This window comes from Palaemon carinicauda, chromosome 42 (genome assembly GCF_036898095.1).
Source record: "Palaemon carinicauda isolate YSFRI2023 chromosome 42, ASM3689809v2, whole genome shotgun sequence".
Taxonomy (NCBI): Eukaryota; Metazoa; Arthropoda; class Malacostraca; order Decapoda; family Palaemonidae; genus Palaemon; species Palaemon carinicauda.
The window spans coordinates 57,972,693-57,989,550 of record NC_090766.1 but is presented as its reverse complement, the minus strand read 5'-3'; the positions used below and the strand labels follow the sequence as shown (position 1 = coordinate 57,989,550).

At 49.6% G+C, this 16,858-nt stretch overlaps 1 protein-coding gene across 1 annotated transcript in view; it reads right to left on the bottom strand.

Annotated features, from left to right (window-relative positions):
* The window catches only part of LOC137633353 (uncharacterized), a 224,657-nt gene extending 208,114 nt beyond the window's left edge, over positions 1-16,543 (bottom strand). The window contains exons 1-2 of the mRNA XM_068365605.1: positions 16,425-16,543; positions 13,485-13,595 (exon numbers count right to left, since the gene is read on the bottom strand). Of these exons, the coding sequence (XP_068221706.1) occupies positions 13,485-13,592 (108 nt within the window). The 5' untranslated portion in view covers positions 13,593-13,595; positions 16,425-16,543. The remainder of the gene's footprint in view (positions 1-13,484; positions 13,596-16,424) is intronic.
* Between the last annotated feature and the right edge of the window lie 315 nt (positions 16,544-16,858).

Sequence of the window (16,858 nt, the reverse complement as noted above, 5' to 3'; positions counted from 1 at the left end):
GAAAGACGAGGCAGCATTCGTCCTGAAAGACGAGGCTGCATTAGTCCTGAAAGACGAGGCAGCATTCGTCCTGAAAGACGAGGCTGCATTCGTCCTGAAAGACGAGGCAGCATTCGTCCTGAAAGACGAGGGCAGCATTCGTCCTGAAAGACGAGGCAGCATTCGCCATGAAAGACGAGGCTGCCCACGTCCCGAAAGACGAGGCAGCATTCGTCCTGAAAGACGAGGCTGCATTCGTCCTGAAAGACGAGGCTGCATTCGTCCTGAAAGACGAGGCAGCATTCGTCCTGAAAGACGAGGCAGCATTCGTCCTGAAAGACGAGGCTGCATTCGTCCTGAAAGACGAGGCTGCATTCGTCCTGAAAGACGAGGCTGCATTCGTCCTGAAAGACGAGGCTGCATTCGTCCTGAAAGACGAGGCTGCATTCGTCCAGAAAGACGAGGCTGCATTCGTCCCGAAAGACGAGGCAGCATTCGTCCCGAAAGACGAGGCTGCATTCGTCCTGAAAGACGAGGCAGCATTCGTCCCGAAAGACGAGGCAGCATTCGTCCCGAAAGACGAGGCAGCATTCGTCCTGAAAGACGAGGCTGCATTCGTCCTGAAAGACGAGGCAGCATTCGTCCTGAAAGACGAGGCAGCATTCGTCCTGAAAGACGAGGCAGCATTCGTCCTGAAAGACGAGGCAGCATTCGTCCTGAAAGACGAGGCAGCATTCGTCCTGAAAGACGAGGCAGCATTCGTCCTGAAAGACGAGGCAGCATTCGTCCTGAAAGACGAGGCAGCATTCGTCCTGAAAGACGAGGCAGCATTCGTCCTGAAAGACGAGGCAGCATTCGTCCCTGAAAGACGAGGCAGCATTCGTCCTGAAAGACGAGGCAGCATTCGTCCTGAAAGACGAGGCAGCATTCGTCCTGAAAGACGAGGCAGCATTCGTCCTGAAAGACGAGGCAGCATTCGTCCTGAAAGACGAGGCTGCATTCGTCCTGAAAGACGAGGCTGCATTCGTCCTGAAAGACGAGGCAGCATTCGTCCTGAAAGACGAGGCTGCATTCTCCTGAAAGACGAGGCAGCTTCGTCCTGAAAGACGAGGGCAGCATTCGTCCTGAAAGACGAGGCAGCATTCGTCCTGAAAGACGAGGCAGCATTCGTCCTGAAAGACGAGGCAGCATTCGTCCTGAAAGACGAGGCAGCATTCGTCCTGAAAGACGAGGCAGCATTCGTCCTGAAAGACGAGGCAGCATTCGTCCTGAAAGACGAGGCTGCATTCGTCCTGAAAGACGAGGGCAGCATTCGTCCTGAAAGACGAGGCAGCATTCGTCCTGAAAGACGAGGCAGCATTCGTCCTGAAAGACGAGGCAGCATTCGTCCTGAAAGACGAGGCTGCATTCGTCACGAAAGACGAGGCTGCCCACGTCCCGAAAGACGAGGCAGCATTCGTCCTGAAAGACGAGGCAGCATTCGTCCTGAAAGACGAGGCAGCATTCGTCCTGAAAGACGAGGGCTGCATTCGTCCTGAAAGACGAGGCTGCATTCGTCCTGAAAGACGAGGGCAGCATTCGTCCTGAAAGACCGAGGCTGCATTCGTCCTGAAAGACGAGGCAGCATTCGTCCCTGAAAGACGAGGCAGCATTCGTCCTGAAAGACGAGGCAGCATTCGTCCTGAAAGACGAGGCAGCATTCGTCACGAAAGACGAGGCTGCCCACGTCACGAAAGACGAGGCTGCCCACGTCACGAAAGACGAGGCTGCCCACGTCACGAAAGACGAGGCAGCATTCGTCCTGAAAGACGAGGCAGCATTCGTCCTGAAAGACGAGGGCAGCATTCGTCCTGAAAGACGAGGCAGCATTCGTCCTGAAAGACGAGGCAGCATTCGTCCTGAAAGACGAGGCAGCATTCGTCACGAAAGACGAGGCTGCCCACGTCCCGAAAGACGAGGCAGCATTCGTCCTGAAAGACGAGGCAGCATTCGTCCCTGAAAGACGAGGGCTGCATTCGTCCTGAAAGACGAGGCTGGCATTCGTCCTGAAAGACGAGGCTGCATTCGTCTGAAAGACGAGGCAGCATTCGTCCTGAAAGACGAGGCAGCATTCGTCCTGAAAGACGAGGCAGCATTCGTCCTGAAAGACGAGGCAGCATTCGTCCTGAAAGACGAGGCTGCATTCGTCCTGAAAGACGAGGCTGCATTCGTCCTGAAAGACGAGGGCAGCATTCGTCCTGAAAGACGAGGCTGCATTCGTCCTGAAAGACGAGGCAGCATTCGTCCTGAAAGACGAGGCAGCATTCGTCCTGAAAGACGAGGCAGCATTCGTCCCTGAAAGACGAGGGCAGCATTCGTCACGAAAGACGAGGCTGCCACCGTCACGAAAGACGAGGCTGCCCACGTCACGAAAGACGAGGGCTGCCCACGTCACGAAAGACGAGGCTGCCCACGTCACGAAAGACGAGGCAGCATTCGTCCTGAAAGACGAGGCAGCATTCGTCCTGAAAGACGAGGCAGCATTCGTCCTGAAAGACGAGGCAGCATTCGTCCTGAAAGACGAGGCAGCATTCGTCCTGAAAGACGAGGCAGCATTCGTCACGAAAGACGAGGCTGCCCACGTCCCGAAAGACGAGGCAGCATTCGTCCTGAAAGACGAGGCTGCATTCGTCCTGAAAGACGAGGCTGCATTCGTCCTGAAAGACGAGGCTGCATTCGTCCTGAAAGACGAGGCTGCATTCGTCCTGGAAAGACGAGGCAGCATTCGTCCTGAAAGACAAGGCAGCATTCGTCCTGAAAGACGAGGCCGCATTCGTCCTGAAAGACGAGGCTGCATTCGTCACGAAAGACGAGGCTGCCCACGTCCCGAAAGACGAGGCAGCATTCGTCCTGAAAGACGAGGGCAGCATTCGTCCTGAAAGACGAGGCTGCATTCGTCACGAAAGACGAGGCTGCCCACGTCCCGAAAGACGAGGCTGCCCACGTCCCGAAAGACGAGGCTGCCCACGTCCCGAAAGACGAGGCTGCCCACGTCCCGAAAGACGAGGCTGCCCACGTCCCGAAAGACGAGGCTGCCCACGTCCCGAAAGACGAGGCTGCCCACGTCCCGAAAGACGAGGCTGCCCTCGCCCCGAAATAGGAGGCTGCCCTCGCCCCGAAATAGGAGGCTGCACTCGCCCCGAAATAGGAGGCTGCACTCGCCCCGAAAGACGAGGCTGCACTCGCCCCGAAAGACGAGGCTGCACTCGCCCCGAAAGACGAGGCTGCACTCGCCCCGAAAGACGAGGCTGCACTCGCCCCGAAAGACGAGGCTGCACTCGCCCCGAAAGACGAGGCATGCACTCGCCCGGAAAGACGAGGCTGCACTCGCCCCGAAAGACGAGGCTGCCCTCGCCCTGAAAGACGAGGCTGCATTCGTCCTGAAAGACGAGGCTGCATTCGCCGGTGAAAGACGAGGCTGCATTCGTCCTGAAAGACGAGGCTGCATAAGTCCTGAAAGACGAGGCTGCATTCGTCCTGAAAGACGAGGCAGCATTAGCCCTGAAAGACGAGGGCAGCATTCGTCCTGAAAGACGAGGCAGCATTCGCCCTGAAAGACGAGGCTGCATTCGTCCTGAAAGACGAGGGCAGCATTCGCCCTGAAAGACGAGGCAGCATTCGCCCTGAAAGACGAGGCTGCATTCGCCCTGAAAGACGAGGCTGCATTCGCCCTGAAAGACGAGGGCAGCATTCGCCATGAAAGACGAGGCTGCATTAGTCCTGAAAGACGATGCAGCATTCGCCCTGAAAGACGAGGCTGCATTTGCTCTGAAAAGACGAGGCTGCATTCGTCCTGAAAGACGAGGCAGCATTCGCCCTGAAAAACGAGGCTGCATTCGTCCTGACAGGTGAGGCAGCATTCGCTCTGCAAGATGAGGCTGCATTAGTCCTGAAAGACGAGGCAGCATTCGTCCCGAAAGACGAGGCTGCCCACGTCCCGAAAGACGAGGCTGCCCTCGCCCCGAAATAGGAGGCTGCACTCGCCCCGAAATAGGAGGCTGCACTCGCCCCGAAAGACGAGGCTTGCACTCGCCCCGAAAGACGAGGCTGCACTCGCCCCGAAAGACGAGGCTGCACTCGCCCCGAAAGACGAGGCTGCCCTCGCCCCCGAAAGACGAGGCTGCCCTCGCCCCGAAAGACGAGGCTGCCCTCGCCCCGAAAGACGAGGCTGCCCTCGCCCTGAAAGACGAGGCTGCATTCGTCCTGAAAGACGAGGCTGCATTCGCCGTGAAAGACGAGGCTGCCATTCGTCCTGAAAGACGAGGCTGCATAAGTCCTGAAAGACGAGGCTGCATTCGTCCTGAAAGACGAGGCAGCATTAGCCCTGAAAGACGAGGCTGCATTCGTCCTGAAAGACGAGGCAGCATTCGCCCTGAAAGACGAGGCTGCATTCGTCCTGAAAGACGAGGCAGCATTCGCCCTGAAAGACGAGGCTGCATTAGTCCTGAAAGACGAGGCAGCATTCGCCCTGAAAGACGAGGCTGCATTCGCCCTGAAAGACGAGGCAGCATTCGCCCTGAAAGACGAGGCTGCATTAGTCCTGAAAGACGAGTGCAGCATTCGCCCTGAAAGACGAGGCTGCATTTGCTCTGAAAGACGAGGCTGCATTCGTCCTGAAAAACGAGGCTGCATTCGTCCCTGACAGTGAGGCAGCATTCGCTCTGCAAGATGAGGCTGCATTAGTCCTGAAAGACGAGGCAGCATTCGTCCTGAAAGACAAGGCTGCATTCGTCCTGAAAGACGAGGCTGCATTCGTCCTGAAAGACGAGGCTGCATTCGTCCTGAAAGACGAGGCTGCATTCGTCCTGAAAGACGAGGCAGCATTCGTCCTGAAAGACGAGGCAGCATTCGTCCTGAAAAGACGAGGCAGCATTCGCCATGAAAGACGAGGCTGCCCACGTCCCGAAAGACGAGGGCAGCATTCGTCCTGAAAGACGAGGCTGCATTCGTCCTGAAAGACGAGGCTGCATTCGTCCTGAAAGACGAGGCAGCATTCGTCCTGAAAGACGAGGCAGCATTCGTCCTGAAAGACGAGGCTGCATTCGTCCTGAAAGACGAGGCTGCATTCGTCCTGAAAGACGAGGCTGCATTCGTCCTGAAAGACGAGGCTGCATTCGTCCTGAAAGACGAGGCTGCATTCGTCCAGAAAGACGAGGCTGCATTCGTCCCGAAAGACGAGGCAGCATTCGTCCCGAAAGACGAGGCTGCATTCGTCCCGAAAGACGAGGCAGCATTCGTCCCGAAAGACGAGGCAGCATTCGTCCCGAAAGACGAGGCAGCATTCGTCCCGAAAGACGAGGCTGCATTCGTCCTGAAAGACGAGGCAGCATTCGTCCTGAAAGACGAGGCAGCATTCGTCCTGAAAGACGAGGCAGCATTCGTCCTGAAAGACGAGGCAGCATTCGTCCTGAAAGACGAGGCTGCATTCGTCCTGAAGACGAGGCAGCATTCGTCTCTGAAAGACGAGGCAGCATTCGTCCTGAAAGACGAGGCAGCATTCGTCCTGAAAGACGAGGCAGCATTCGTCCTGAAAGACGAGGCAGCATTCGTCCTGAAAGACGAGGCAGCATTCGTCCTGAAAGACGAGGCAGCATTCGTCCCTGAAAGACGAGGCCGCATTCGTCCTGAAAGACGAGGCAGCATTCGTCCTGAAAGACGAGGCTGCATTCGTCCTGAAAGACGAGGGCAGCATTCGTCCTGAAAGACGAGGCAGCATTCGTCCTGAAAGACGAGGCAGCATTCGTCCTGAAAGACGAGGCAGCATTCGTCCTGAAAGACGAGGCAGCATTCGTCCTGAAAGACGAGGCAGCATTCGTCCTGAAAGACGAGGCAGCATTTCGTCCTGAAAGACGAGGCAGCATTCGTCCTGAAAGACGAGGCTGCATTCGTCTGAAAGACGAGGCAGCATTCGTCCTGAAAGACGAGGCTGCATTCGTCCTGAAAGACGAGGCAGCATTCGTCCTGAAAGACGAGGCAGCATTCGTCCTGAAAGACGAGGCTGCATTCGTCCTGAAAGACGAGGCAGCATTCGTCCTGAAGACGAGGCTGCATTCGTCCCGAAAGACGAGGCAGCATTCGTCCTGAAAGACGAGGCAGCATTCGTCCTGAAAGACGAGGCAGCATTCGTCCTGAAAGACGAGGCAGCATTCGTCCTGAAAGACGAGGCTGCATTCGTCCTGAAAGACGAGGCAGCATTCGTCCTGAAAGACGAGGCTGCATTCGTCCCGAAAGACGAGGCAGCATTCGTCCTGAAAGACGAGGCAGCATTCGTCCTGAAAGACGAGGCAGCATTCGTCCTGAAAGACGAGGCAGCATTCGTCCTGAAAGACGAGGCTGCATTCGTCACGAAAGACGAGGCTGCCCACGTCCCGAAAGACGAGGCAGCATTCGTCCTGAAAGACGAGGCAGCATTCGTCCTGAAAGACGAGGGCAGCATTCGTCCTGAAAGACGAGGCTGCATTCGTCCTGAAAGACGAGGCTGCATTCGTCCTGAAAGACGAGGCAGCATTCGTCCTGAAAGACGAGGCTGCATTCGTCCTGAAAGACGAGGCAGCATTCGTCCTGAAAGACGAGGCAGCATTCGTCCTGAAAGACGAGGCAGCATTCGTCCTGAAAGACGAGGCAGCATTCGTCACGAAAGACGAGGCTGCCCACGTCACGAAAGACGAGGCTGCCCACGTCACGAAAGACGAGGCTGCCCTACGTCACGAAAGACGAGGCTGCCACGTCACGAAAGACGAGGCAGCATTCGTCCTGAAAGACGAGGCAGCATTCGTCCTGAAAGACGAGGCAGCATTCGTCCTGAAAGACGAGGCAGCATTCGTCCTGAAAGACGAGGCAGCATTCGTCACGAAAGACGAGGCTGCCCACGTCCCGAAAGACGAGGCAGCATTCGTCCTGAAAGACGAGGCTGCATTCGTCCTGAAAGACGAGGCTGCATTCGTCCTGAAAGACGAGGGCTGCATTCGTCCTGAAAGACGAGGCTGCATTCGTCCTGAAAGACGAGGCAGCATTCGTCCTGAAAGACGAGGCAGCATTCGTCCTGAAAGACGAGGCAGCATTCGTCCTGAAAGACGAGGCAGCATTCGTCCTGAAAGACGAGGCAGCATTCGTCCTGAAAGACGAGGCTGCATTCGTCCTGAAAGACGAGGCTGCATTCGTCCTGAAAGACGAGGCAGCATTCGTCCTGAAAGACGAGGCTGCATTCGTCCTGAAAGACGAGGCAAGCATTCGTCCTGAAAGACGAGGCAGCATTCGTCCTGAAGACGAGGCAGCATTCGTCCTGAAAGACGAGGCAGCATTCGTCACGAAAGACGAGGCTGCCCACGTCACGAAAGACGAGGCTGCCCACGTCACGAAAGACGAGGCTGCCCACGTCACGAAAGACGAGGCAGCATTCGTCCTGAAAGGACGAGGCAGCATTCCGTCCTGAAAGACGAGGCTGCATTCGTCCTGAAAGACGAGGGCAGCATTCGTCCTGAAAGACGAGGCAGCATTCGTCACGAAAGACGAGGCTGCCCACGTCCCGAAAGACGAGGCAGCATTCGTCCTGAAAGACGAGGCTGCATTCGTCCTGAAAGACGAGGCTGCATTCGTCCTGAAAGACGAGGCTGCATTCGTCCTGAAAGACGAGGCTGCATTCGTCCTGAAAGACGAGGCAGCATTCGTCCTGAAAGACGAGGCAGCATTCGTCCTGAAAGACGAGGCCGCAGTCCTGAAAGACGAGGCTGCATTCGTCACGAAAGACGAGGCTGCCCACGTCCCGAAAGACGAGGCAGCATTCGTCCTGAAAGACGAGGCAGCATTCGTCCTGAAAGACGAGGCTGCATTCGTCACGAAAGACGAGGCTGCCCACGTCCCGAAAGACGAGGCAGCATTCGTCCTGAAAGACGAGGCAGCATTCGTCCTGAAAGACGAGGCTGCATTCGTCACGAAAGACGAGGCTGCCCACGTCCCGAAAGACGAGGCAGCATTCGTCCTGAAAGACGAGGCAGCATTCGTCCTGAAAGACGAGGCCGCATTCGTCCTGAAAGACGAGGCAGCATTCGTCCTGAAAGACGAGGCAGCATTCGTCCTGAAAGACGAGGCTGCATTCGTCCTGAAAGACGAGGCAGCATTCGTCCTGAAAGACGAGGCAGCATTCGTCCTGAAAGACGAGGCAGCATTCGTCCTGAAAGACGAGGCAGCATTCGTCCTGAAAGACGAGGCCGCATTCGTCCTGAAAGACGAGGCAGCATTCGTCCTGAAAGACGAGGCAGCATTCGTCCTGAAAGACGAGGCTGCATTCGTCCTGAAAGACGAGGCAGCATTCGTCCTGAAAGACGAGGCAGCATTCGTCCTGAAAGACGAGGCAGCATTCGTCCTGAAAGACGAGGCAGCATTCGTCCTGAAAGACGAGGCAGCATTCGTCCTGAAAGACGAGGCAGCATTCGTCCTGAAAGACGAGGCTGCATTCGTCCTGAAAGACGAGGCAGCATTCGTCCTGAAAGACGAGGCAGCATTCGTCCTGAAAGACGAGGCAGCATTCGTCCTGAAAGACGAGGCTGCCCACGTCCCGAAAGACGAGGCAGCATTCGTCCTGAAAGACGAGGCCGCATTCGTCCTGAAAGACGAGGCCGCATTCGTCCTGAAAGACGAGGCCGCATTCGTCCTGAAAGACGAGGCAGCATTCGTCCTGAAAGACGAGGCAGCATTCGTCCTGAAAGACGAGGCAGCATTCGTCCTGAAAGACGAGGCCGCATTCGTCCTGAAAGACGAGGCAGCATTCGTCCTGAAAGACGAGGCAGCATTCGTCCTGAAAGACGAGGCAGCATTCGTCCTGAAAGACGAGGCAGCATTCGTCCTGAAAGACGAGGCAGCATTCGTCCTGAAAGACGAGGCAGCATTCGTCCTGAAAGACGAGGCAGCATTCGTCCTGAAAGACGAGGCCGCATTCGTCCTGAAAGACGAGGCAGCATTCGTCCTGAAAGACGAGGCAGCATTCGTCCTGAAAGACGAGGCAGCATTCGTCCTGAAAGACGAGGCAGCATTCGTCCTGAAAGACGAGGCCGCATTCGTCCTGAAAGACGAGGCAGCATTCGTCCTGAAAGACGAGGCAGCATTCGTCCTGAAAGACGAGGCAGCATTCGTCCTGAAAGACGAGGCAGCATTCGTCCTGAAAGACGAGGCAGCATTCGTCCTGAAAGACGAGGCAGCATTCGTCCTGAAAGACGAGGCAGCATTCGTCCTGAAAGACGAGGCAGCATTCGTCCTGAAAGACGAGGCCGCATTCGTCCTGAAAGACGAGGCAGCATTCGTCCTGAAAGACGAGGCAGCATTCGTCCTGAAAGACGAGGCAGCATTCGTCCTGAAAGACGAGGCAGCATTCGTCCTGAAAGACGAGGCAGCATTCGTCCTGAAAGACGAGGCAGCATTCGTCCTGAAAGACGAGGCTGCATTCGTCCTGAAAGACGAGGCAGCATTCGTCCTGAAAGACGAGGCAGCATTCGTCCTGAAAGACGAGGCAGCATTCGTCACGAAAGACGAGGCTGCCCACGTCCCGAAAGACGAGGCAGCATTCGTCCTGAAAGACGAGGCCGCATTCGTCCTGAGAGACGAGGCCGCATTCGTCCTGAAAGACGAGGCCGCATTCGTCCTGAAAGACGAGGCCGCATTCGTCCTGAAAGACGAGGCAGCATTCGTCCTGAAAGACGAGGCAGCATTCGTCCTGAAAGACGAGGCCGCATTCGTCCTGAAAGACGAGGCAGCATTCGTCCTGAAAGACGAGGCAGCATTCGTCCTGAAAGACGAGGCAGCATTCGTCCTGAAAGACGAGGCAGCATTCGTCCTGAAAGACGAGGCAGCATTCGTCCTGAAAAACGAGGCTGCATTCGTCACGAAAGACGAGGCTGCCCACGTCCCGAAAGACGAGGCAGCATTCGTCCTGAAAGACGAGGCTGCATTCGTCACGAAAGACGAGGCTGCCCACGTCCCGAAAGACGAGGCAGCATTCGTCCTGAAAGACGAGGCAGCATTCGTCCTGAAAGACGAGGCTGCATTCGTCACGAAAGACGAGGCTGCCCACGTCCCGAAAGACGAGGCAGCATTCGTCCTGAAAGACGAGGCAGCATTCGTCCTGAAAGACGAGGCTGCATTCGTCACGAAAGACGAGGCTGCCCACGTCCCGAAAGACGAGGCAGCATTCGTCCTGAAAGACGAGGCAGCATTCGTCCTGAAAGACGAGGCAGCATTCGTCCTGAAAGACGAGGCAGCATTCGTCCTGAAAGACGAGGCAGCATTCGTCCTGAAAGACGAGGCCGCATTCGTCCTGAAAGACGAGGCAGCATTCGTCCTGAAAGACGAGGCAGCATTCGTCCTGAAAGACGAGGCAGCATTCGTCCTGAAAGACGAGGCAGCATTCGTCCTGAAAGACGAGGCCGCATTCGTCCTGAAAGACGAGGCTGCATTCGTCACGAAAGACGAGGCTGCCCACGTCCCGAAAGACGAGGCAGCATTCGTCCTGAAAGACGAGGCTGCATTCGTCACGAAAGACGAGGCTGCCCACGTCCCGAAAGACGAGGCAGCATTCGTCCTGAAAGACGAGGCAGCATTCGTCCTGAAAGACGAGGCTGCATTCGTCACGAAAGACGAGGCTGCCCACGTCCCGAAAGACGAGGCAGCATTCGTCCTGAAAGACGAGGCAGCATTCGTCCTGAAAGACGAGGCTGCATTCGTCACGAAAGACGAGGCTGCCCACGTCCCGAAAGACGAGGCAGCATTCGTCCTGAAAGACGAGGCAGCATTCGTCCTGAAAGACGAGGCAGCATTCGTCCTGAAAGACGAGGCAGCATTCGTCCTGAAAGACGAGGCTGCATTCGTCACGAAAGACGAGGCTGCCCACGTCCCGAAAGACGAGGCAGCATTCGTCCTGAAAGACGAGGCAGCATTCGTCCTGAAAGACGAGGCAGCATTCGTCCTGAAAGACGAGGCAGCATTCGTCCTGAAAGACGAGGCAGCATTCGTCCTGAAAGACGAGGCAGCATTCGTCCTGAAAGACGAGGCTGCATTCGTCACGAAAGACGAGGCTGCATTCGTCCCGAAAGACGAGGCAGCATTCGTCCTGAAAGACGAGGCAGCATTCGTCCTGAAAGACGAGGCTGCATTCGTCCTGAAAGACGAGGCTGCATTCGTCCTGAAAGACGAGGCTGCATTCGTCCTGAAAGACGAGGCTGCATTCGTCCTGAAAGACGAGGCTGCATTCGTCCTGAAAGACGAGGCAGCATTCGTCCTGAAAGACGAGGCCGCATTCGTCCTGAAAGACGAGGCCGCATTCGTCCTGAAAGACGAGGCAGCATTCGTCCTGAAAGACGAGGCAGCATTCGTCCTGAAAGACGAGGCTGCATTCGTCCTGAAAGACGAGGCTGCATTCGTCCTGAAAGACGAGGCAGCATTCATCCTGAAAGACGAGGCAGCATTCGTCCTGAAAGACGAGGCTGCATTCGCCCTGAAAGACGAGGCTGCATACGTCCTGTCTTGAAAGACTTAGCGCCGAGCGTTAAGGCAAAATGATATTCACTATGCCACTCGGCGCGTTCGGTTCCGACCAGAGGGTTCATAAAGCTGGGACAAAAAACCGAGTCAATGATGGTTTGTAAGCATTGATATTAGCAGAGAATATCTATGACTTAAGAATTGCCATTAAAATCAAAAGTGATGCAATGCAAAATTCTAAAAGCAGTGTAAGAATCTTAACGTTCAACGCTCTTTGCTTTACCATGGCAAGGGCGAGCATTCTTGGGAACGTTAACAGGAACGCTCGCGAGGGCGTTTGCTCGTGAGCTAACGCCTCTCGTTTCCTTTCGCCGATCGACGTTCCTTCTCCCATGGGCCGGGGAGCTTGGAAGAGGTCTAAGGCTAGGAAAACAACGTCCCTGTGCTGAAAGAATCTAATGCCTAATTTAGCACTGAAAACTTGCACTATTAAACTCTTACACAAAAAACCATAATTAGTTCCTGCCCGTTGTGAGAGAACTTATTCTTCTGCCACGGGCTTGAATGAGAAAGCAAAATCGTCTCTAGTACTTGCTATATAAACTGTAACAAAATATTTTTTATAAAATATAAAACTGACATTTCCATAATAAAATAAACTTTCAAACATACTTACCCGGCGGTCACAAAAAGAAAAAACCACCGGGCAAGAGTTGAGAATAAAAATAGATGTAGAAGACACTCACCCGGTAGTTACATATAACCACCGGTAAAATTAAATGTCATAAATACCTACCCGGCAGTTACATACAAACGCCGGGAAAGTTATACGTTAAAGATTAAAATGAACAGAAAAAGGGAAAACAAATGTAATCCACAATTAAGTCAAAGGGAATTAAAAAACAAGCGAGTTGTAATGATAAAAAGAACAGATATAGCAATAACGTATCCATATATATACATGTAAACAATAGGAACATATAAATGAAAAAGCTACTAAAACTAGAATTTCCATATAAATTAGTTGTTGTTGGAGAATAATAGCCAACACTTTAATTCCCATATCGAAAAGAACGCTACCAAGGCATGTTGGGACTGCACCGAGAGTAACGAGTAACAGCGCAAATTAACCATACGCTAGTTCTATTTAATTTATGAAATTAGATCGATGATTTAAAGAACGAATACTAAATGGACAAATATTTCTTTAAAATTTTACATTAAAAGTTAAAAAACTTATATAAGTGGAATTCCTCCCATTCTTGCATAAAACAAATAAAGAGAAATGCAAGACATACATGAAGATTACATCACACGACTGTGATGTCATAGAGTTGCCTGAAAGTATTTCCGTTATCAGGATTAAAAACTTCGCAACTAAAATATAGTGCACAAACAAAACCTCTGCATACAAACTGTGAGGATCAACCGACACTTTCGGTAACCTCATGTTGCATACATCACTCGCACATACACGAAAATTAAGTTATCACTCATGATAAACAAAGTAAATAATAATAATAAAACACGATTGCCAAAACCCTAAATCAGTGTACTTCACCAAACGAAGTCCAAAAAAGCGAAGAAGGGAAAATGATTCGAAAAACTCTCAATGGTGGACCGACGATGTTCTCGATCCCGCCGGCAGAGATGAACTGAAGTCTTAGACATGGGAATGATTCCTTGGACCACCCTGTGACGGGTGTTACCACCTACCTCCCAACCACCACAAGGCGGTTGCCTCGTTTTGAAAAATTCTGCCGATTTAGAGATATCAGCTATATATATATAACTGCCAGGTAAGTACTATTCATAAAATGTGGATTTAATAATAAACGAGCAATATGCGGTGTGAAATGTTGAATGTTTTTGTTAGAGCATGATAAAATGACTGTGGAGGTCCTGTAGAGAGTAGGGTTCCCTGCTGTATAGGACCCGAAAAGCAGCCCATAAAGTAAGTAAAGTAAGTAACATTAGTAGTAGTTATCTATACATACCATATCAGAAAGTGACGGAATCTTAGGTATTAAAACTTCTGCATCAAATACAGAAGAGGTCAGTAAGACTATAAAAATCTGTGTTGCAATTCTGCCCATGGTCAGCATCACCTGCAATAAGATACAAGGGAGTGAGTGAGTTTAGAGATCTAAAAGTTAACAAGCAATAAAATCTGAACTAAAGATTTGATGGATAGCCTCTTCTAAATAGTTCCTCTTAAAAAATAAACAATATTTACACCACATATAACAGATGCTCGACCAAATCTTATATCATGGGTTCATTTATTATTTTACATTTTTTACCATTCCAAAAAATGCAAATTGCAATATTAAGCATTAAAGAATAACCAGGGTCACTTTCTATATAAATATAGAATGTTGTTATGAATAGCAAATATAGTATAAATGTACAGTATTGTGCTGGGTACACAGTTTCTAGCACAAAGAGCAACATCAGTATTACAAGTATATTGAATACAGTACTTAAACATTTACCTCACAAGGTGAAGAAATTAGACCAAACACTTTTTATCAGGATGATGAAAGCCTAACATAAAAAAAACCAAAGAACCATGGCTAAATGAATGTGAGTAAACAAATCCTACTCCTCATGTATATTACTGTTGATATTTCTACAGATGAACATTGACAATACAGTTCATTAGTACATGTAGTCATGTTGCATATCGCTTTCTATGTTAAACTGCCGTGCATAACCAAAGGAATTAATACTTCAACCACTTCCATGAATCTCTGCAACATTATTATCGCCAATCTCATGTGTGGCTACTTGTTCTTGGATTTATGCTAAGCTGTATTTCAATAACTAAACTGCCATTTTAACAATAATAACCACTACTGCATAACATTAATTTACTCTGTGAATTTCATGCAACCCAATCTTTTGACATTTATATGATTTGCACAAAAATTGCACCACTAAATCAAACGATACTCAACACTGTAAATCTTGGTTATACTTTGTCATGTCACTAAATATCTCTCAGATTTTGATAAATGTTGGCAATCTAAGTACATACTACGCACAGAATATGCTGGATGTTTCCAGAACTGCATGCCAGAACATAGGAGCAGTGCGATAATGGTTATTTGTGAGCGAAGCGAGCCTACGGCAGAGCAAAAACCAATAAATCCTAAGCTCAATTACGTCAGGAAGTATTTGTAATATGAGCTATGAACGACTCCATAGAAAATGGGATGGAAACCCCATGTTTTCTATGCGTCGGGAAGTTCTGACAAACAAAAGTTCCAATGTTTTGACAGTGTTTTGATTACGGTAACTTTTTGTATTACAATGACTTTTTGGTTATAGTTTACAACACCACGCTCTCCATTTACTCCAAAATAATGCAATCCTGCAGTTCTCCTCTTCTTGCACAGTAATTAGGTGGTTATTTAAATTCTGGTTAAGCAATAATTAGCAAGATATGTTGAGGAAGGGGGAAGGGGTTATAAAAAGAAAATAGCTCGGTTTCCTCACCAAACGACTTGGAACTGACATGTCAACAAAGTCAACGAAACAGAATTCGTGATGCCAGCGTACATAAACAGAAGTTCGTGATGCTAGCATACATTTTGATATACTGCATATTCAAAATATACTTAATCAAAAATTGAGTGATTACTCAAAAGTGTCACTATTTGTAAATTGCACATTTTATGGACACTTTTGAGTAATTAATCCATTTTTAATTAAGCATATTTTGAACATACAGTATATCAAATGTACGCTGACATCACGGACTTCAGTTTACGTACGCTGGCATCACGAATTCTGTTTGGTTGACCATGTTGACATGTCAGTTCTAAGTCGTTTCGTGAGAAAACAGAGCTATTTTCTTTTTATAACCCCTTCCCCCTTCCTCAACATATCTTGCTAATTATTGCTTTCCCAGAATTTAAATAACCACCTAATTACTGTGCAAGAAGATGAGAACTGCAGGATTGCATTATTTTGGAGTAAATGGAGAGCGTGGTGTTGCAAACAATTACCGACTTTTTTATGACGACTGGCGGAAACAAAGTTTTAAAAAGTCACGGTAATATTACGATAGAGTCCCACCCAGCGTCATTACCACTTGCCACTAAATAGTAGCTTGTTTTTCTTCTTTCCCGAGTGAAGCGGACACACAGCGGACCAAAAACCATTAGATTTTGTTAATATGGTTTTTGCCAAGCCATGCGCTCGCTTCGTTCACAAAAAAAAAAAAAAAATCCAGCTCCTATGTACTGTCAAGCGGTAATGATGTGGGTGGGACTCTACCATAATATTACCAAAGTTAATCTAAATATCAACACAATTAGACAAGTACACTATGTTTTTAGGTATTTTGAACAAAATTAATATATGACTATACTTAGCACAAACCCCTAGCTTTTTAGCTTTGGTGCTCGACCTACCATAACTTAATAACTATGGATTTCCGCCAGGAATCATTAACACGTACGTTCATAACACCAAAAAAATACAATAATAGCCAGTCTTGTTTGCTACAAGCCGTTTGTTGCACCATTCTATAATTTTACCATGAATTCAGTCTCTCATATTTGACCTACGCTAGGCATTACTTCATTTAGTGCACTTGGAAATAAAATTTATTTTGTCAATTCCTTCCATTAACAATTTCCCTCATCATCCATATACAGTAACTTACATTGTACCTGCCTTGTAACCAATACATACAGGCCTATTAGCTTCCCTTTATATTCTAGATTAGTCCTGATGTTTGACATTTTGTAGGGTTTGCTGAAGAAGCCTGGACCGGTGCCCATTAATTCTAACATTTTCTATAATAGTCTATTGGAAGTACACCGTCAGGGTCCTTACGTTAACCACAAATGATTATTCATTAAAATTCACTCTGATTCAATCAACAAAATTCAATTATAAAATCAACGATAATTATTAAAACCTACTTTTCTGAGATAGTTTCGTCCAAAGAGAATAATTCACCACCAGGAGGAAGTGACAAATGACACCCGAGTAACAGGCTAACAGCTGATGTTCATTGTTGCCAATTTTTCTGTGAAAAATAGAAGAGTTGTCTGAGTTGCCAGCCAAAAGATTAATAAAATTTCATTTTCTTTTCATATTAATTTCGTAATTACTAGAAAATTTGACACAGACAACAAATCTAAAATTCTTATATTCAAATCATATGAATAAACATAACTTTTACGTGGAAGTAACACCTGCTGTTCATTGTTGCCAATTTTTTTGTTGAAAACAGAAGATCTGCCAGTTAAAGGATGAATAAAATTAATATATTTTTAATTTATTTCGTAATTGCTAAAGACTTTGACATCGAGATCAAAGCTAGAATTTTTGTATTCAAATTATATGAATAAAC